The sequence below is a fragment of the Spea bombifrons genome, chromosome 5, assembly GCF_027358695.1.
Source record: "Spea bombifrons isolate aSpeBom1 chromosome 5, aSpeBom1.2.pri, whole genome shotgun sequence".
Taxonomy (NCBI): Eukaryota; Metazoa; Chordata; class Amphibia; order Anura; family Pelobatidae; genus Spea; species Spea bombifrons.
In genome coordinates, this window is record NC_071091.1 from 50,862,905 (window position 1) to 50,879,449 (window position 16,545).

At 35.9% G+C, this 16,545-nt stretch overlaps 1 protein-coding gene across 1 annotated transcript in view; it reads right to left on the minus strand.

Moving 5' to 3' along the window:
• Positions 1-805: 805 nt before the first annotated feature.
• The window catches only part of RECK (reversion inducing cysteine rich protein with kazal motifs), a 46,001-nt gene continuing 30,261 nt past the window's right edge, over positions 806-16,545 (minus strand). The window contains exons 9-21 of the mRNA XM_053467616.1: positions 15,242-15,509; positions 14,225-14,404; positions 13,546-13,758; positions 12,456-12,592; positions 12,234-12,374; positions 10,874-11,056; positions 8,676-8,798; positions 8,299-8,470; positions 7,832-8,024; positions 4,383-4,593; positions 3,354-3,427; positions 1,973-2,128; positions 806-1,444 (exon numbers count right to left, since the gene is read on the minus strand). Coding sequence (XP_053323591.1) covers positions 1,229-1,444; positions 1,973-2,128; positions 3,354-3,427; positions 4,383-4,593; positions 7,832-8,024; positions 8,299-8,470; positions 8,676-8,798; positions 10,874-11,056; positions 12,234-12,374; positions 12,456-12,592; positions 13,546-13,758; positions 14,225-14,404; positions 15,242-15,509 — 2,267 coding nt within the window. The 3' untranslated portion in view covers positions 806-1,228. The remainder of the gene's footprint in view (positions 1,445-1,972; positions 2,129-3,353; positions 3,428-4,382; positions 4,594-7,831; positions 8,025-8,298; positions 8,471-8,675; positions 8,799-10,873; positions 11,057-12,233; positions 12,375-12,455; positions 12,593-13,545; positions 13,759-14,224; positions 14,405-15,241; positions 15,510-16,545) is intronic.

Genomic DNA, 16,545 nt, shown 5'->3' on the forward strand with positions numbered 1-16,545 from the left:
ATGTTAAATGTACCATAGTCAGCAAGATTTAAAAATACAAGTGCACAAATGCTCAATATACATACACTGAAACCAGTAAAGTGAAATTTACCATCAGATGGAATGGCTGTAAGCACAGGAAAAAGGTTTCCTATTTTGTATAATATAAACAAGTTGAATACTACAGTAGAACCTTAGAGAATGGTACAACGGGCAAGCAATTTTTTTTTTACTTTTTTGTAGGTCTAGAAAATTGCCTATGAGTAGGTAATTCAATGCACTGGAAAAGGGTATATTTAAGGCAAGGTGGAAATATCATGCTTATGATCCAAAGCATTTGTCAAGGGCCCATTATAGCTGGATATTTTGACAATCAACGGCTTAAAATGGCTTAAAAGGGGAACATAAAACACTCCAGTCCGTTTTGCTTATGTTTTGATTGTCTTCAAAAGTTTGAAGACTCTCACCTCTTTTACTGACAAAGCATTTTACAATGATCATCAGAGGTGTATTCTGGCCTAGGCTGACTAGAACTATAGTGGCAATGGGTTGATTACAAAGAAAAATCTCCCAAACGGCCCTTTTACTCTATGGGTGTTTATGCCTACCTGACATCAGATTAAAGACTTTATGACAACAAAACTCAAAATTTACACTTAATTTTTCATCCACAGACATTATAACTTCGAATTTCTAATTATGAATCAGTAACACAAAAAATGTATCCAACATGTATTTTCCTTCATCTAGTGTAGCCTGTTGTCCTATTCCCTACATGATTGCCCTATTAATCCCTAATGTTGACTAAAAAAAATAATGTCTATCCTTTTTGTCATTTTGTTCCCTTTTTAAGGAAAAAATGAGCATTAATGCATATTATAAAAGTGTGCACTACCTAACAGTTGGTTAACGACAATAAGGGAAAGTTTGTGCACAATGATTATTTGGTATATACAGAAAAAATAAGTGAGCAGCTGACTCATTATACACATATAATCTAAGAGGTATTTTTAAAAAGTTTTAAAATTGATGTTTATACTGATAGAGCTATCTATCTATAAAGGGATGAGATAGAAAACACAAATGTTAATAAAAAGAAAAACAAACATTAGTACTTGTGATGCAAATGACACAATGTGATGCATATGATGCTCACTCATTGCAGAGAAAATATTTTGTGTGTCCATTGATTATCATTGCCATGTTTCTGAATGCCAAGGAACAATTGTCAGATTAAAATGTGTGTATGTTACGCATGAGAGAATGCAAAAGACAGCGCAATTAAAATACATAAATATAAATAGCAGAGAGCAGTGATTGTCTGGGTAGATCCAGAATGTAATGCTGATGATACTTCAACTTCTGATGTGATGAGGGCTGACAGTGGAACCTGGGATGCCAGTGTTGGGCTGTCAGAATTTATAAGTGAATTTATCTTTTCTGTCTCTTTATTGCAGGCATCAATCTATTTAAAGAAAAACAAAGATTTGACATCACTTTATACATGTCTGTTTCATTATAAATCCCCCTTATCTAGTTCAGGTGTTTTCTGTGTGTTTCTGCCACACACTTAATACACAATAGTGACATTTACTCAGGAATTACATAAATCAAGTGTGTTAAAGTGACATTAAATATTATGTGAATCCTAACCCATCATTATAATTATAATATTTGTGGCATATTTAGACTATGCTTCATATGATACATGAGGTAGAACAAATTCAACCACAAAAATCAGACTATGTGTAAGTTAATGGTTTGCTTTTAGTTTTATGTTAATCTATATTTAATATGTTTAAGGTGACTTACAAAAATCAGGACAAAATACTGTATTTAATGGTTTAACAACTAGGGTACAAAGAACCTTTAATAAAAAAAATATGCATTTATATTGAGGGGTAAATTAAAGTCAAATTGTTCTTTTTGGGTGTATATTGGAATCAATTCATGAATTATTATTTAATGATAAGTTTTCCCATGAATGTCTCACCTGTATGGGTTTTGGATGTGTGTCTACAGGAACAATAAGTACAATTATTTCCGAATCCATGCTTAAATAGCCAAATACATCACACTGGGGCACAGATATGTGCAGCCTTATTTTTTCAAGAACATCTAGGACAGTAATGGGTGTCTTCTTTGTTGCCTTTAAAATGAAAGAAGACTTAATTATATTACAAGCTAAACTAAAACCGTATCTTCAGTATTTCATATTCACTAGTTTTGTGAAGAATATGACCTTATCGCAAAGTATGTCATTTCATTAGAATACCGTCGCGAGAAAAAGAAAGTACATCCTCTTTGAATGCTATGGTTTTACATATCAGGACATAAAAACAATCATCTGTTCCTTAGTAGGTCTAAAAACTAGGTAAACACATGACATAATACACTGTGCAATGATTTATTCAACAAAAATAAAGCCAAAATGGAGAAGCCATGTGTGAAAAACTAAGTACACCTTAAGATTCATTAGCTTGTAGAACCACCTTTAGCAACAATAACTTCGTTGTAGAGGAAGTTTGGCCCAACTCTTCTTTACAACGTTGCTTCAGTTCATTGAGGTTTGCCGGCATGCCGCCACAGCATTTCCATCGCATTGCAAAACCTTGATTCTTTTCTGTAGTAGATTTGCTGGTGTGCTTTAGATCACTGCCCTGTTGCATGACCCCATTTTGGCCAAGCTTTAGATGTTGGACAGATGGCCTCACATTTGACTCTAGAATCCTTTAGTATAAAGAGGAGTTTATGGTCGACTCAATAAATGCCAGGTTCCCAGGTCCTGTGGCTGCAACACAAGCCCAAACCATCACCCCTCCACCACCATGCTTGACAGTTGATATGAGATGTTTGTGCTGATATTCTGCATATTTATATATTTTTATATATATATCTGTATAAACATATATAACCCATAGCCACACACAGGCCCAGACTGGCCATCTAGCAAACCGGACAGATTAAAAACAGATAATTGGAGCCAAAGTGCAAAATGTGGAGTAAACAGCAAGACCATCCAGTCAGATCCAATAGGTGATTGTTCATTAGTTACAATTTTACCCATTGAATAATTACCCATAATATTAGAAGGAATCATATTTTAAAGTATGTCACACTTTGGTGAGTATTTCTACACATAAACACACATAGTAAGTATACTTACGAGATGAATATACTCATTTTGCGCAACTGAGATTCTAACAAGTAACTAACTATTGTTTAACGTACGGCGCATAAAACTGTCACATCTGAAATAAAGCAATAATTTATTCAACTGCATTTGTCAGATTGCCCTAGGAATAACACGTAACGTGACTTCTTATTTGACAAAATGATACAATGCATTGACAATCTTATGAAGCATTGATTACCTTAGCAAAGATGTCTAATTTGTCTTTGTCAAACAAAATCCTTAAAACACCAGCGTACAATGGACAACATGCTCCTGCGTAAGAAAAATACATCAAGGTCAGAATGCACACCACTGTGTATTACCATATAGTACTTGTCTATAACATAGGAATTTTTTACAGTAACAAACACAGCAACTCCATAAAAGGTTTTTTTCCCACTTGTCACGCAATGTTAAACTATAGTATTTCATAGTAATAAGGAGTTGCTGAATGTGTATGTTTATTTTTGAAGTGCCCTGAGCAGCACTCTCATCAAAAGTACATAGAATAAGGGGGAATTAACAACAGATTTTATAATGCAAAATAAGACTTTCTCTTAATATTATTTAAACACGATCTGTGCCATGGGTTGGGTGACCAGACATCCCTGGTTCCAAAGGATAGTCCCTGCTTTAGACTTAAGTCTCTGGAAATGTTTTGCCCCTGAGACTGATTGCTAAAAACCTGTTGAAATCCATAATTTTTATTTAAATGCCACAAAAGGCATTTGGCATCATCAACATTATATGTCCGTATCAGCCATTTTTATTATATGTAATATAACCCAGAAATAACAAATTTGTTATAATCGATTAGAAGTAGTGTCAAATTCAAGTTTATTTATATGTAACCTCTTTAGGTCTGTTTCTGGATTTTATTGAAAAAAATCTTGAATGTGCAGGAAGACCAGTAGTACTAGATTTCCAAATCCATTTTGACCCATAATGCAAACGCTATCATTCTTGAAATGTCATCCATATTAAACCATCTCCTTCATTAATCACTAGTTTCATAAATTAAAATAAATACACTTATTGACTGCCCAAATGTGACGTGGAGGTAGTGATTTAATTTTATAGTCCTGGTAAAAATATGCAGAAAAGGACAAGTCTAATTTGTTATTTTTCATTCCTTGGAAAAAATAGGTCCAATGAAGACCATAATTATTTGTTTTGCTTTTGTCGTAAACCTTTGTTAACAACAGCAACAAAAAACATAGTGACTTACCAGGAGGTGTGACTAGTTTATAACCTGGTACAGGATTTTGGGGGCATTTTATATATGAGCATTCAGTGCGAAGGGTGTGGTGTGAGAAGACACCCACATCTTGACAGCGACCATAGTAATCCACAGCAACACGATCAGAATAGGCACTACACACACTGCTGTAGGTTTCTCCATTGTGTCCACAAACAGGTTCCAGGGATTCACAGAAAGGCTATAAATATGTGAAATATTACAAAATGATTAAAAATCAAAGATTGTTTGAAATAAAATACACACATAGCTATTTATGATTCCTTTTAAACATTAATACAATAACAGGTTTTTAAAGTATAAAAAAAATAAACTAACATACAAATGCCATAATGCACGTAAAATCAAATCACATCAACTGTAATCTCAAATACAATTTGGATTAAATGGGAGTTTTAATTAAAACAAGGAACAAGACAATGGCAATACTATGCTGATGAAAATAAATGTTTTGAAATGGTATTAGAGAAGATGAACATAATTATGGCATTGCTAGATACCTCCTAAAATTCAGGACACTACATGTTATAAGAGAACAACCTCAATGGCCAGTCTTTTCTGAATGAGTATCTTCAGACATTGAACTCATTTATATTATACATTCACCATATATGGATATCAGCAGTGATAATCGATAGTTACATCACTTCCTGGGTTTTGGTGAGGAACTACTGTTGTGCATATGAAGGTATTTCATATTTGGTGATACCCACTTGGGTTGGTTCACTAAGAAGTCAAGAGGTCAGTCAAGTTAAGGATTCACTAAAATGCTGGGTACACATGGAAATGCCTGACAGGTAAAATTCTGTAAGTTTTAGGGTAGTTTCAGTGAATGTATTCTTGAAGGGCTCCAGCACTTCAGAATACAGTTTGTGGCCATATTACTAGCGTGTGCCTCAGCAATGAAATCCTTCCATGTTATTGAGTTGTTTACCATTTTCTTGCTGTACCACTTATAAGTCTGATCGTGTGTTCAGGAGACGGCTGACACATTTTGGCCTTGGGGCAAGAATAACCAAGGTGCCCATGTGTGATGCCACAGGAACCTGTCACTTTTAACTTTCATAGACACTAGAGGTTAGCCTAAGACACAGAGGCAGGAATAACAGAGAACTGCAGTACAGGCAGCTAGGGACAGACTAGGGGATCTTAGTGAGTCAGATTCTTCTACTATACAGGTGGTGGTTCACAATGACGCTGGCAGTGATGACAAGATAGTGACACCAATGACAAATAATAACCGAAGCCCAGTTTCCTCTTGCCTGGCTTACTCTCACAAATAGTTTAGGTGGGAGCCAAGCATTTCTGAGATTTCTTGCAGAGTGGAAAGTGCAACTTTCCAATTGTTTTGGATGTAGCCAGACGCTTTCATTCAGCTCTACGCGTAAACACGTATTCCTAAGTGCTCAGGTGGTTTATCTTGATTTGGCAGTCCTTACGAGGGTGCTGTTAGCACCATTTGTTATAGTCTGGAAAATGTTTTATTTACTATGTTTTATCGTCTTTTTTTTGTTCTAGCAAATTATACGTTCTGTAGGCTAACATTGCAATATGAGGAACATAATGAAAGATTAACAGTTCTTTCAATGGCCATCAGAAGAAACTACCTCATACCTTAGGAATATGACCTTATGAAAAAGAAATTCACAGACTACAGTATAAAGCCGACTGAATATTAAGTCAAAAGTATGTAAGAATAACTATGCTTCAAAACAATTGTGCCATTCTTATAGGGTCATGATACTGACTATATTGAAGCTCATTCTCCAGTCTATGGAGCAGAAACACCTTGAGGAGATTGAAAACTGTGACGCATTTCTATTTACACTCCTATGAGTTCACAAAAAATATGGCTGAATAGAGCTAATTTATCCTGCTTATAAAGATAGAATACAGAACTAACCCTACTGAATTACAAAAGGGTCATTCCCTCTGAAGCTTCTGTTATTAGTCTTAATATTACATCAAAAGATGATATAACGAGACTAAAGACGTACAAAATAACCCATAAATAGGTATCCATACTTAGCTAAAACACAGATAGCGCTGTCATTTTAATTATTATAAATGTATCATTTGACCAAGGTTTAAATTATTTGATAACATTTCATGCAAGAAATGATAATTTTATTATGTTTTGTGAATACTGCAGTTTATAATCTCAACAACTAGTAAATTTATAGGAATATGCATAATTGTGTGGGAAAACATTAGCATGGTTTACCAGCCAGCAGAAAAGTATATACTTCTGGATTACAACAGTAATTAGTCTGCTCGATGTTAGGCAGAATTAGACATGTGTCACACAGGTTAATGGGACATTTCTCTCCTATATTTCTTGCATGTTCATTTAAATGTGGTGGCAATTACCCATAAATATTAAGTATTAAATACAAGTATTTTTATTATATTTGATGCATCTACCAGTAATACGATCTGTATTTAAATGAGTGCCTTACTTCGATACGTAACAGGAATTTGTCACAATGCCACCTTTGCGTCAGTTTGACAGCGAGTATGTAATGCTAATACTCTACCTGTACTAAGGGAATCGGCTCCTTTGAGTAATGTGTTAATTGTTACACTCCACCAGCTAGTTATCACAGAAGCAAAACTGAATTTCTACTTAACTATGTTAATATGTAACCGTGTAATTAAAAGTACATTTCATATGTCTGAGGAAGATACCCCTTAACCCAAAGCATATTATAGACGTAATTGTACCTAAGCACATATGTAGTAGATCAGAAAAGTATATAGGATCACCAGAAATAGCAAGACCACTAAGCACATTTTTGAATTCTCTAGAAATGTATGCTATGAATATATCTTAATGAATAAAATGGAATGAAGACCTATATTGGTTTTAAAAAATGCAACAAACTTCAGAATCCAATTATTAACCAGTTAGCCGTAAGGATTGTGCCTACGTGTCACCTGGAAGGTGTTGTAGTACCACATTATTCATATCATGAAGAGCAATAGTTGGTTTAAAAGGATGAAGAAAAAGCCGATGTGAAGATGCAGTGATATAGGCTGATTTCTATTCAAATCATGATTTTTGTAATGGAATTGAAGTTGGTTGCATAAATACATCTTGTATTCAGACATGAAAAAGACAAACAAGTGTTTCTAGTGTGATATTATCACAAACAGAACTGTCAAAGCCATATTAGGAATATTTAATTGTCATAAAAATGAATTTAGAAGACACCACAAATGTAAAACCGATGGAAACAAGATGAAGAAGTGGTGACAGTAACAAAAGTTCCTTACTTAAGAACTTAAGATTTCGAATCAGTGTCTGTGTCAGTGATATCCATTGAATGCTTAGAAGAAAAAAGGTAATATTTAGTGAGAATCGATACAGAAAATATTCTTGCAAATTTCACAACATTTAAAATATAGTGTTCACTTACCTGACATGATCCCTTATATGAGATTTGCTTTCCCCTTTGATGCAAAGTACATATGCTGGCATGTTCAACATTTTCAGTATCACACACAGGGTCTTGGGAATGTTCACATTGTAGCTGACGTGGTATACATTCGAACTGCGGACATCCAAACTTCTCAAAGCTAGTTAAGCAAACTTGTCTCTTTATAATGCATCTATAAAAATGACATAAACATGATTAAGGACAGAAAACTGGTGGTCGATGACATCAAGCAAAACCCCACTTCCTAGAGTTTGGCCTTACAGGAAGCAAACTCCTGACAATACTATATAGTGTTTACACTCTCCCTAAACATGTTTTACAGGTAGATTTGTGGTTTTTGATGGTATACACTCTGAGGTCACCATGCTACTCAGCAATCGTTATGGATCGTGTCCATTTCTTTTCAGAATCACTTATAGTAAAGAAAATCAAGACAGTGATTTTACCTTTGACTTCTTTGACATGGGTTAGGATTACAGGGATCCTTTGAAGAACACTGTCCAAATTCAAACTGGTTGTCCTGTAAGCCAACACACCGTGCAATGCAGGCACTTGGATAGGTACGTCCATTATGCCCACACACAGGCACAAACTGATCTGCACAGTTGCAAGGTAACCCTAGAACAGGAAAGGCAAGCAATAATGAAGATAAGTAATTTGCTCAACTTCATATGCATATGTAGTAAACTGGACTATACCTATCTATAACTCATTTCTCTATGTGATACTTAATGTATTTTAACCTCAAATATGTCAATTTATAACACCTAGTAATCTCTATTTCTAGTCACACAACAAACAAATGGAACCGCAAGACATATACCTGTAAACATAGCTCGATCATCTTCAGAAATTAGTTCGTTGAAGCACTGGCGATCAGAACATTTTATTGTACCAGCAACACATGAACAGATGTTACAGTCAATTTTAAAAGAGGTTCCATGATCTAAAACATGATTAAGAGAGTATTTTAAATATGTGGAAAAACAATGCATAAAACTTTATATAGGGCAACTAAAAAAAACATTTAAGTGTATGGACAGTATACTTGCTATGTATTAAATCACAATAAGTTATTTAGAATGTCCTACAATGCCTTTACCCATCCACTGCAACACTTTCATAGGTAGTGCCATCCAGCGTTTAAAATATTACCTGCATAATATTACACCCCTGTCTTACAACCTACCTCAAAGCAGGGCCTTATCAATTGCCTATATATATACAGTGGGGCAAAAAAGTATTTAGGCAGCCACCAATTGTGCAAGTTCTCCCACTTACAAAGATGAGAGAGGCCTATAATTTTCACCATAGGTACACTTCAACTATGAGAGACAGAATGAGACAACAAAGTCCATAAATCACATTGTCTGATTTTTAAAGAATTTATTTGCAAATTATGGTGGAAAATAAGTATTTGGTCAATAACAAAAGTTCATATCAATACTTTGTTGGCAATGACAGAGGTTAAACGTTTTCTGTAAGTCTTCACAAGGTTTTCACACACTGTTGCTGGTATTTTGGACCATTCCTCCATGCAGATCTCCTCTAGAGCAGTGATGTTTTGGGGCTGTCGCTGGGCAACACGGACTTTCAACTCCCCCCAAAGGTTTTCTATGGGGTTGAGATCTGGAGACTGGCTAGGCCACTCCAGGACCTTGAAATGCTTCTTACGAAGCCACTCCTTCGTTGCCCAGGCGGTGTGTTTGGGATCATTGTCATGCTGAAAGACCCAGCCACGTTTCATCTTCAATGCCCTTGCTGATGGAAGGAGGTTTTCACTCAAAATCTCACGATACATGGCCCCATTCATTCTTTCCTTTACACGGATCAGTCATCCTGGTCCCTTTGCAGAAAAACAGCCCCAAAGCATGATGTTTCCACCCCCATGCTTCACCATAGGTATGGTGTTCTTTGGATGCAACTCCGCATTCTTTGAGTTGAGTTTCTACCAAAAAGTTCTACCTTGGTTTCATCTGACCATATGACATTCGCCCAGTTCTCTTCTGGATCATCCAAATGCTCTCTAGCAAACTTCAGACGGGCCCGGACATGTACTGGCTTAAGCAGGGGGACACGCCTGGCACTGCATGATTTGAGTCCCTGGCGGCGTAGTGTGTTACTGATGGTAGCCTTTGTTACTTTGGTCCCATCTCTCTGCAGGTCATTTACTAGCCCCCCCCCGTGTGGTTCTGGGATTTTTGCTCACAGTTCTTGTGATCATTTTGACACCACGGGGTGAGATCTTTCGTGGAGCCCCAGATCGAGGGAGATTATCAGTGGTCCTGTATGTCTTCCATTTTTGAATAATTGCTCCCACAATTGATTTCTTCACACCAAGCTGCTTGCCTATTGCAGATTCAGTCTTCCCAGCCTGGTGCAGGTCTACAATTTTGTTTCTGGTGTCCTTCGACAGCTCTTTGGTCTTGGCCATAGTGGGGTTTGGAGTGTGACTGTTTGAGGTTGTGGACAGGTGTCTTTTATACTGATAACAAGTTCAAACAGGTGCCATTAATACAGGTAACGAGTGGAGGACAGAGGAGATTCTTTAAGAAGATGTTACAGGTCTGTGAGAGCCAGATATCTTGCTTGTTTGTAGGTGACCAAATACTTATTTTACCGAGGAATTTACCGATGAATTCATTAGAAATCCTACAATGTGATTTCCTGTATTCTTTCCCCCCATTCTGTCTCTCATAGTTGAAGTGTAGCTATGGTGAAAATTACAGGCCTCTCTCATCTTTTTAAGTGGGAGAACTTGCTCAATTGGTGGCTGACTAAATACTTTTTTGCCCCACTAATATATATATTGTATATATATAGATCGATAGATAGATAGATAGATAGATAGATAGATAGATAGATAGATAGATAGATAGATAGATAGATAGATAGCCCTGGTTGAGTCTGGTTGGTTGATTATATGTTCTCGTAATTTGTAAATTAAATGATCGCTATATTTTTTTCAGCCCACAGTGCTCTGGGTATTTCAGTGATTTGTTTTCAGTTAATGGCACTTACTTTTCCGTTGACCACCAACAACACAGGATTTCTGTAGGTTGATGCACTGTATTTCCATGCAGTTTTCCAGGATTCCACTGTGTCCACAAGTACAGATTTTATAGCAGCCTACATCTCCTGAAGGTACCTGAATGAGACCCCCTTGTCGAACAAGGAAATCTGACGCTTCTCCCAACTTACAAGCTACAATTATTTCAAATAAAACAGAACAAACAATCTCAATAGTGAAATACCACATAATAGCTTACATAGATAACATGTTGTACAATCGTGCCTATCCTAGTTATAAGAACATGAAGACCACAAAATGGTTTGTTGAAGGTGTTTTCTCCCAGAAAATACTGATGACTTTCAAAAAGTTTATGTTATTTATAAAATGTGACCATAGAGTAAAGTTTAAAAAGTGGACTTACACTAAGGGCAATCAATGAGTGGTCCAACAGAAACAATTCATAGATTGCTATGGTGTTAGAACCAACATCCAAATGTTCACTTTTTTGTTCATACCCCCAATTGAATGACCTTCCATCTGTGTGTCATGCAGTCAGACTCTAATAGTTCCTTGAGGACAGACACATTTTGTCTCCTGGCAGGCTAGTTTATGTTATATATTATTTTTGTTAGATCAAGCTATTGACTGGCAAATTGTGCATTAAAACACGATATGATGGCACAAAAGTAACAATGTAATAATAATAATAAAAAATCCATGTTTGAGATATGCTTCTTGTCTGTGTAGGCCCATCATGTCTGTGAGTTAGCTGATTTTCTGTATGAACACTTCCTTCTATGATATAGCATGCTATTTGTCCAGTGGGATTGTATGCATCGGTTATGAAGGAATCATGGATGAGCTAAGCTCTGCTACTAGTGGAGCACATTGGCTGCGTGTGTATTTGAATACAATGTGAACTGGTGTTCTAAAAAGGAAAATATAGGCTTAACTGCACCTCTAAACATATTATAGATATTTCATTAAATGCACATTTATTATTATTTGCAAAATAAAACTTGGGTAGAGGGATTGACGAAATATTTCCTCAGGTGGATTGACCACACACTGCCATAGACCACACATTTTAAGATACTTTTTTTTCCAGAAGCACTGTCATATATTTAAAATGTGGAGATAATTTAACTTTATGCATACCATGAGAAGATAAGAGAAGATGCAGCCAACGGGCACTACGCTAAAGAAAAGGCGCTTTAGTGATTGGTTTGAGTGATTGCTTGGTGCAGGGGACAAAATGGCGCTATTTAAGAGATACGTTTCTGAGCCCTGTTTGCCTGCTACATATCTCCAATGTAGTAAGCACTCAAGTGATTAAATCAAGATCTTTAGAAACGTTATATTACCCACCTTGCGTACAGAAGTATGGAAGGCATGGTTCACCAGAAAGACATCCCTTCCTATTCACCTCACACAATTGGTACGGAGGACAAGGGTTTGGGTTGCAGGGATGGGTAACTTCTTCAACTGCATTGTCCAATGGACTTGAACCTTAGAAAATGTAATTACAGTTGTAATGCTAGGTACCCTACTGACAATACAAATATAACATCCCCTTTAATGACCACTTACGTAAATATATATACAGTGGGATACAATCTTCTGTATCATCCGTTGAAGAAAGCTGGTCACAAATACTTTCTGCAGTGTGATCATCTGGAAATTTACTGTGATCTCCACACTTCTTAAGAATTTCTACACAATCTGTTCTTCAGAGAGGAAATGTAAAAAATAAATCAAACAATATATCAAAAATATATATGTTTTTTTTTCTAATTTCAGAAGAATGTAAGAATGTTTTGTAGGGTTATTCCTTCTGTAACCCATTGATTTTCTCATATATCAACCACAAAGCTTTACAACTAAACAGCTACCACTGTCACATCTTTTGGCATTTTTGGTACATATATCAAAACTACTTGTTCTGTGTGTTTTTATCTTTAGGTCACTAGTTTAGCTTCTGTAACCTGATGGCAAAACTAGCATACACAATCTCTTCCCTATCGTAACGTTATTCATAGAGGAAGATGCAGGGTTGCGAAAGGTTTTAAGACATGATCCACAAAATACTGAATATTATGATGTATTAGAATAGTAATTTCAAGTGTCATTATATGATAATGGATTACCAATTAGTTATTGTGAATAACATCTTACCAAATATTAAGGGTGATCATTATCAAACTAAAACTCCACTTGAATGATTACAACATACAGTATTATAACAATTACAAGAAAATAAAAACTGTTCATGCCAACAAAATGCCCTATTACGGGATTTAAAAGAATATATTAAGAACCCACAATTTTAACCCTTAAAATACCCTAAGGTTCTTAAGCCAGCATCCTCTACTTTACAAGCTGCTCTTTCTGGGCAATGGTTATGTTTATATTTCTCAGAGAGAACCTTAACTAGATACACTACATAGCAGCAAATTACTTCACATCAAATGTAGTTCTACGAAGTTGGTTTATTAAAGACACTCTCTTCTGGAATTTACAGAAAGGCGCTACAGAGGTTTCGCTCATCTGATAATTTTAGCACAAATTAGCACAAATGTCATTAGTAAACATATAAAAGAATACCAGTTTCATATACAATTGATACGTTTTGCTAGGTCTACATATGGAGCTATATAAAAAGGTAACGAGAGTCCCTTACTTGCATATGACGCTTCCTCTAGATTTACCATGACAAGGTTTAATCTGAAGAGAGCAAGCAATGGCTTTCCACATCTCAGGATGACATTTCTTTATATCCAGGACAGGAATATTCATAAACGGCATTTTGATGCTTCCCTTCTCCCACAATTTCATATCATTCATAGCTCCCATATCAGACTGAGCATTGCAGCTTCGGAACAGTTCAGTTGGCCTGAAACAGAACACAATCACATATTATTTAACAATATTCCTGTCCATTTTCCGTAACACTGATTATTAATATTACTTATTGATCATTAGTAATTATTAAAAGAAATCAGGAAAATTAGGTATTTACATGATGTGTGTGCAACTTTATCCCATATGAAACTTTTATTGTTTACCTGGTAAATTCAATGCTTTAGGGCATGTTATAAACATTAATTTAATTAGGTAGGTACTTACTTTAATGAATACATTTTAAACTTTTCCCCTCTACTGAGATGATATTAGCCGACATACTCAACCAAATGTTTAGTTTTTAAGATTCATTCTTGAAAGCAACTGTTCTTGCATATTGGGTACACAAATATCAAAACACATGGCAGACATGCATATTTCTTTAAACTACCATCTTGCAAACATATCGTAAGAATACATTTAAGTTATATGTTCAGCTATAAGTGGACGCCACTTACCTGTTATTAAAGTTGGTACAGTAGGTGAGGTTTCGACAGCCAAGCTGGCAAGGTTCCCTGACATCTGCTAGGCATGTTAACATCGCCACCTCCAGTGGATTATATTCACAGTTGTGATCAAAATCTTGCCAGCTACGGGTATTCCCCCAGCTTGTGCTGTATAACTTAGTGCACAGGTCCCTGTAATAAAACAAGACAAAAAATCTAAATGCTTAAAGACATAAACAACCATCAACAGGTCACAGAGTCACATAAAAAGTGTTTGTAAACCCCTTTCCAGGAGCCGCAAAATTAAATATGTCTCATTTGAAATGTTGGGTGGTATAAAGTAATAGTAAATAATGAGAACTTGGAACAGAAAGAATAATAATATATCAGAATACCTTCCCAAACAAGACGTATTTCAATAATAGCCATAATATCAAATACTAATAAGTGGGTTTATTCAAGAAACCATGAGATTGTAGGTGATAAAACATTCAGGTAACATCGCTCATTTAACTATGCATTAAACAGGCCTTTTCAGCCCTTTGTGCGGGTTTTAAATCTTTTTTTTCTCTTTAAACCAAGTGCATTAATATTGAAGAAAAAAAATAATTGAAAATAAACACCCACTTAAGTGATTTGATTGAAAAAAATTTGAGTTAAAAACCCCCCAGCAAATTAGGAGCATGTTTTGAGGTCACAATGATTTCAGTCCATTTATGAAACTATTAATAACATGCCTGGACAGGCTATCTGGCACACTGGGAAAATAGTATTTGATACTGCGGTTGGAGATCGGGTGTTGCAATGTGTGCTACCAACTGGATATGCCCCGGCCACATGCTATTGTGAGCATAAAGACATAATATGTGGCTGTGCATATTTGGTGGCTGCTGGCCTTAAAGTGCCAGTGCTGCCTCGTCATACTCAGGCCGGCCCTGATTAACAATATAATATGGATGACTAGTTCAGCAAGTCTAGAGAACACAAATATGAGTGGAACAAGATATTGGAATGAAGGCATGCACTTGCCTACACATTGCAGAGTTGGCTTTTGAACAACAATGTAACTTAGCCCCATCGAGTCCTGTGGAAGGCGGCGGAGCTACTGTAATTCCTGGATGGGATGACCTTGAGCTCTCCAGGAAGCACTGCCAGAGAGGATCCTGGGGCAGAGGCAGTGTTTTACACCCTTCAATAAGACTGTCCACAATCTCAATCTCTGTTTTCTTAGACATGAGAATCATTTTACAGGCAGACTGACAGCTATGATCCTCTGCCCTGTCACAGCAGTATAGGCCTGGAACATAAAACACATTTTTTAGACCAGATTTCGTATATGAGGCTTCATCTAGGTTGTTCATAAACAAAGATCGTGGAAAAACCTGTTGTAATCTATATATGTGATTTTGTTTTTGTAAAATCTGAATACTGGAGGAAATGTATAAATAAATAAAAATAATAATATCAAAAATAAACACAAGATGCTAAGCATTTATTAAGAGAATAGCCACATCTGAGATAACAATAACTGAATCCATTGCTAAAAAAAACAATCACTTATATTATTACCATTTTTCTTTAATGCTCCAATTTATCTTTCTCCGACAAATGCACACCCTGAGCAATTCTTGTGAATTTCTACCTGTAATCCCTCAGGATAGATTGCATTGGAACCCTGTTGTCAGCAAAACCAGAGAGCTGTAACGGTCTTTAAGATACCCATTACTTCTCAAAGGTAACAATCCTAAGGATTACAGTTACCTGTTTTCAAGTAGGGATTTCAATTGTGACAAATTATCGAGAAAAGCACCAACTGAAATAATTAGATATTATTACATCAGAAAGGAAATGAAGAAAATAGCTCCAACGTGTGTCACCTTGAGAATCATCTGCCATGACCATGGGTCTAGAGGGGGAAAATAACTGAAATACAGGGTCCAACCTTGAGAGTTTCCAGATGTGCTAATAAATATGTTGTAAATAATGGGGACTGGGTATAATCTAGAATGCGACAATTAAACCTTAATTTAATATTATTGCCCAGAATTGATATTTACCTTTTTCTCTGGCACATATTTATTAAACATGTGCTTAATGCTACACAAGTGCATTTTGTTAAACCATTATTACCACCCAACATCTTCCATTAGTCTCTTTAGTTCCATTAGTGGTATTGTACAGAAAATTTGAATATGGAGATTTAACCGTTGGCAGTTTTCGCAGTAAAAGGCAAAATGAAATGTCTGTAACCAAGTGGTATCCTAATTTGTGTGATATTGATTTGGCACAAATGCGATGATTAATGTTCTAATCACATCTAAGCCTGATTGATG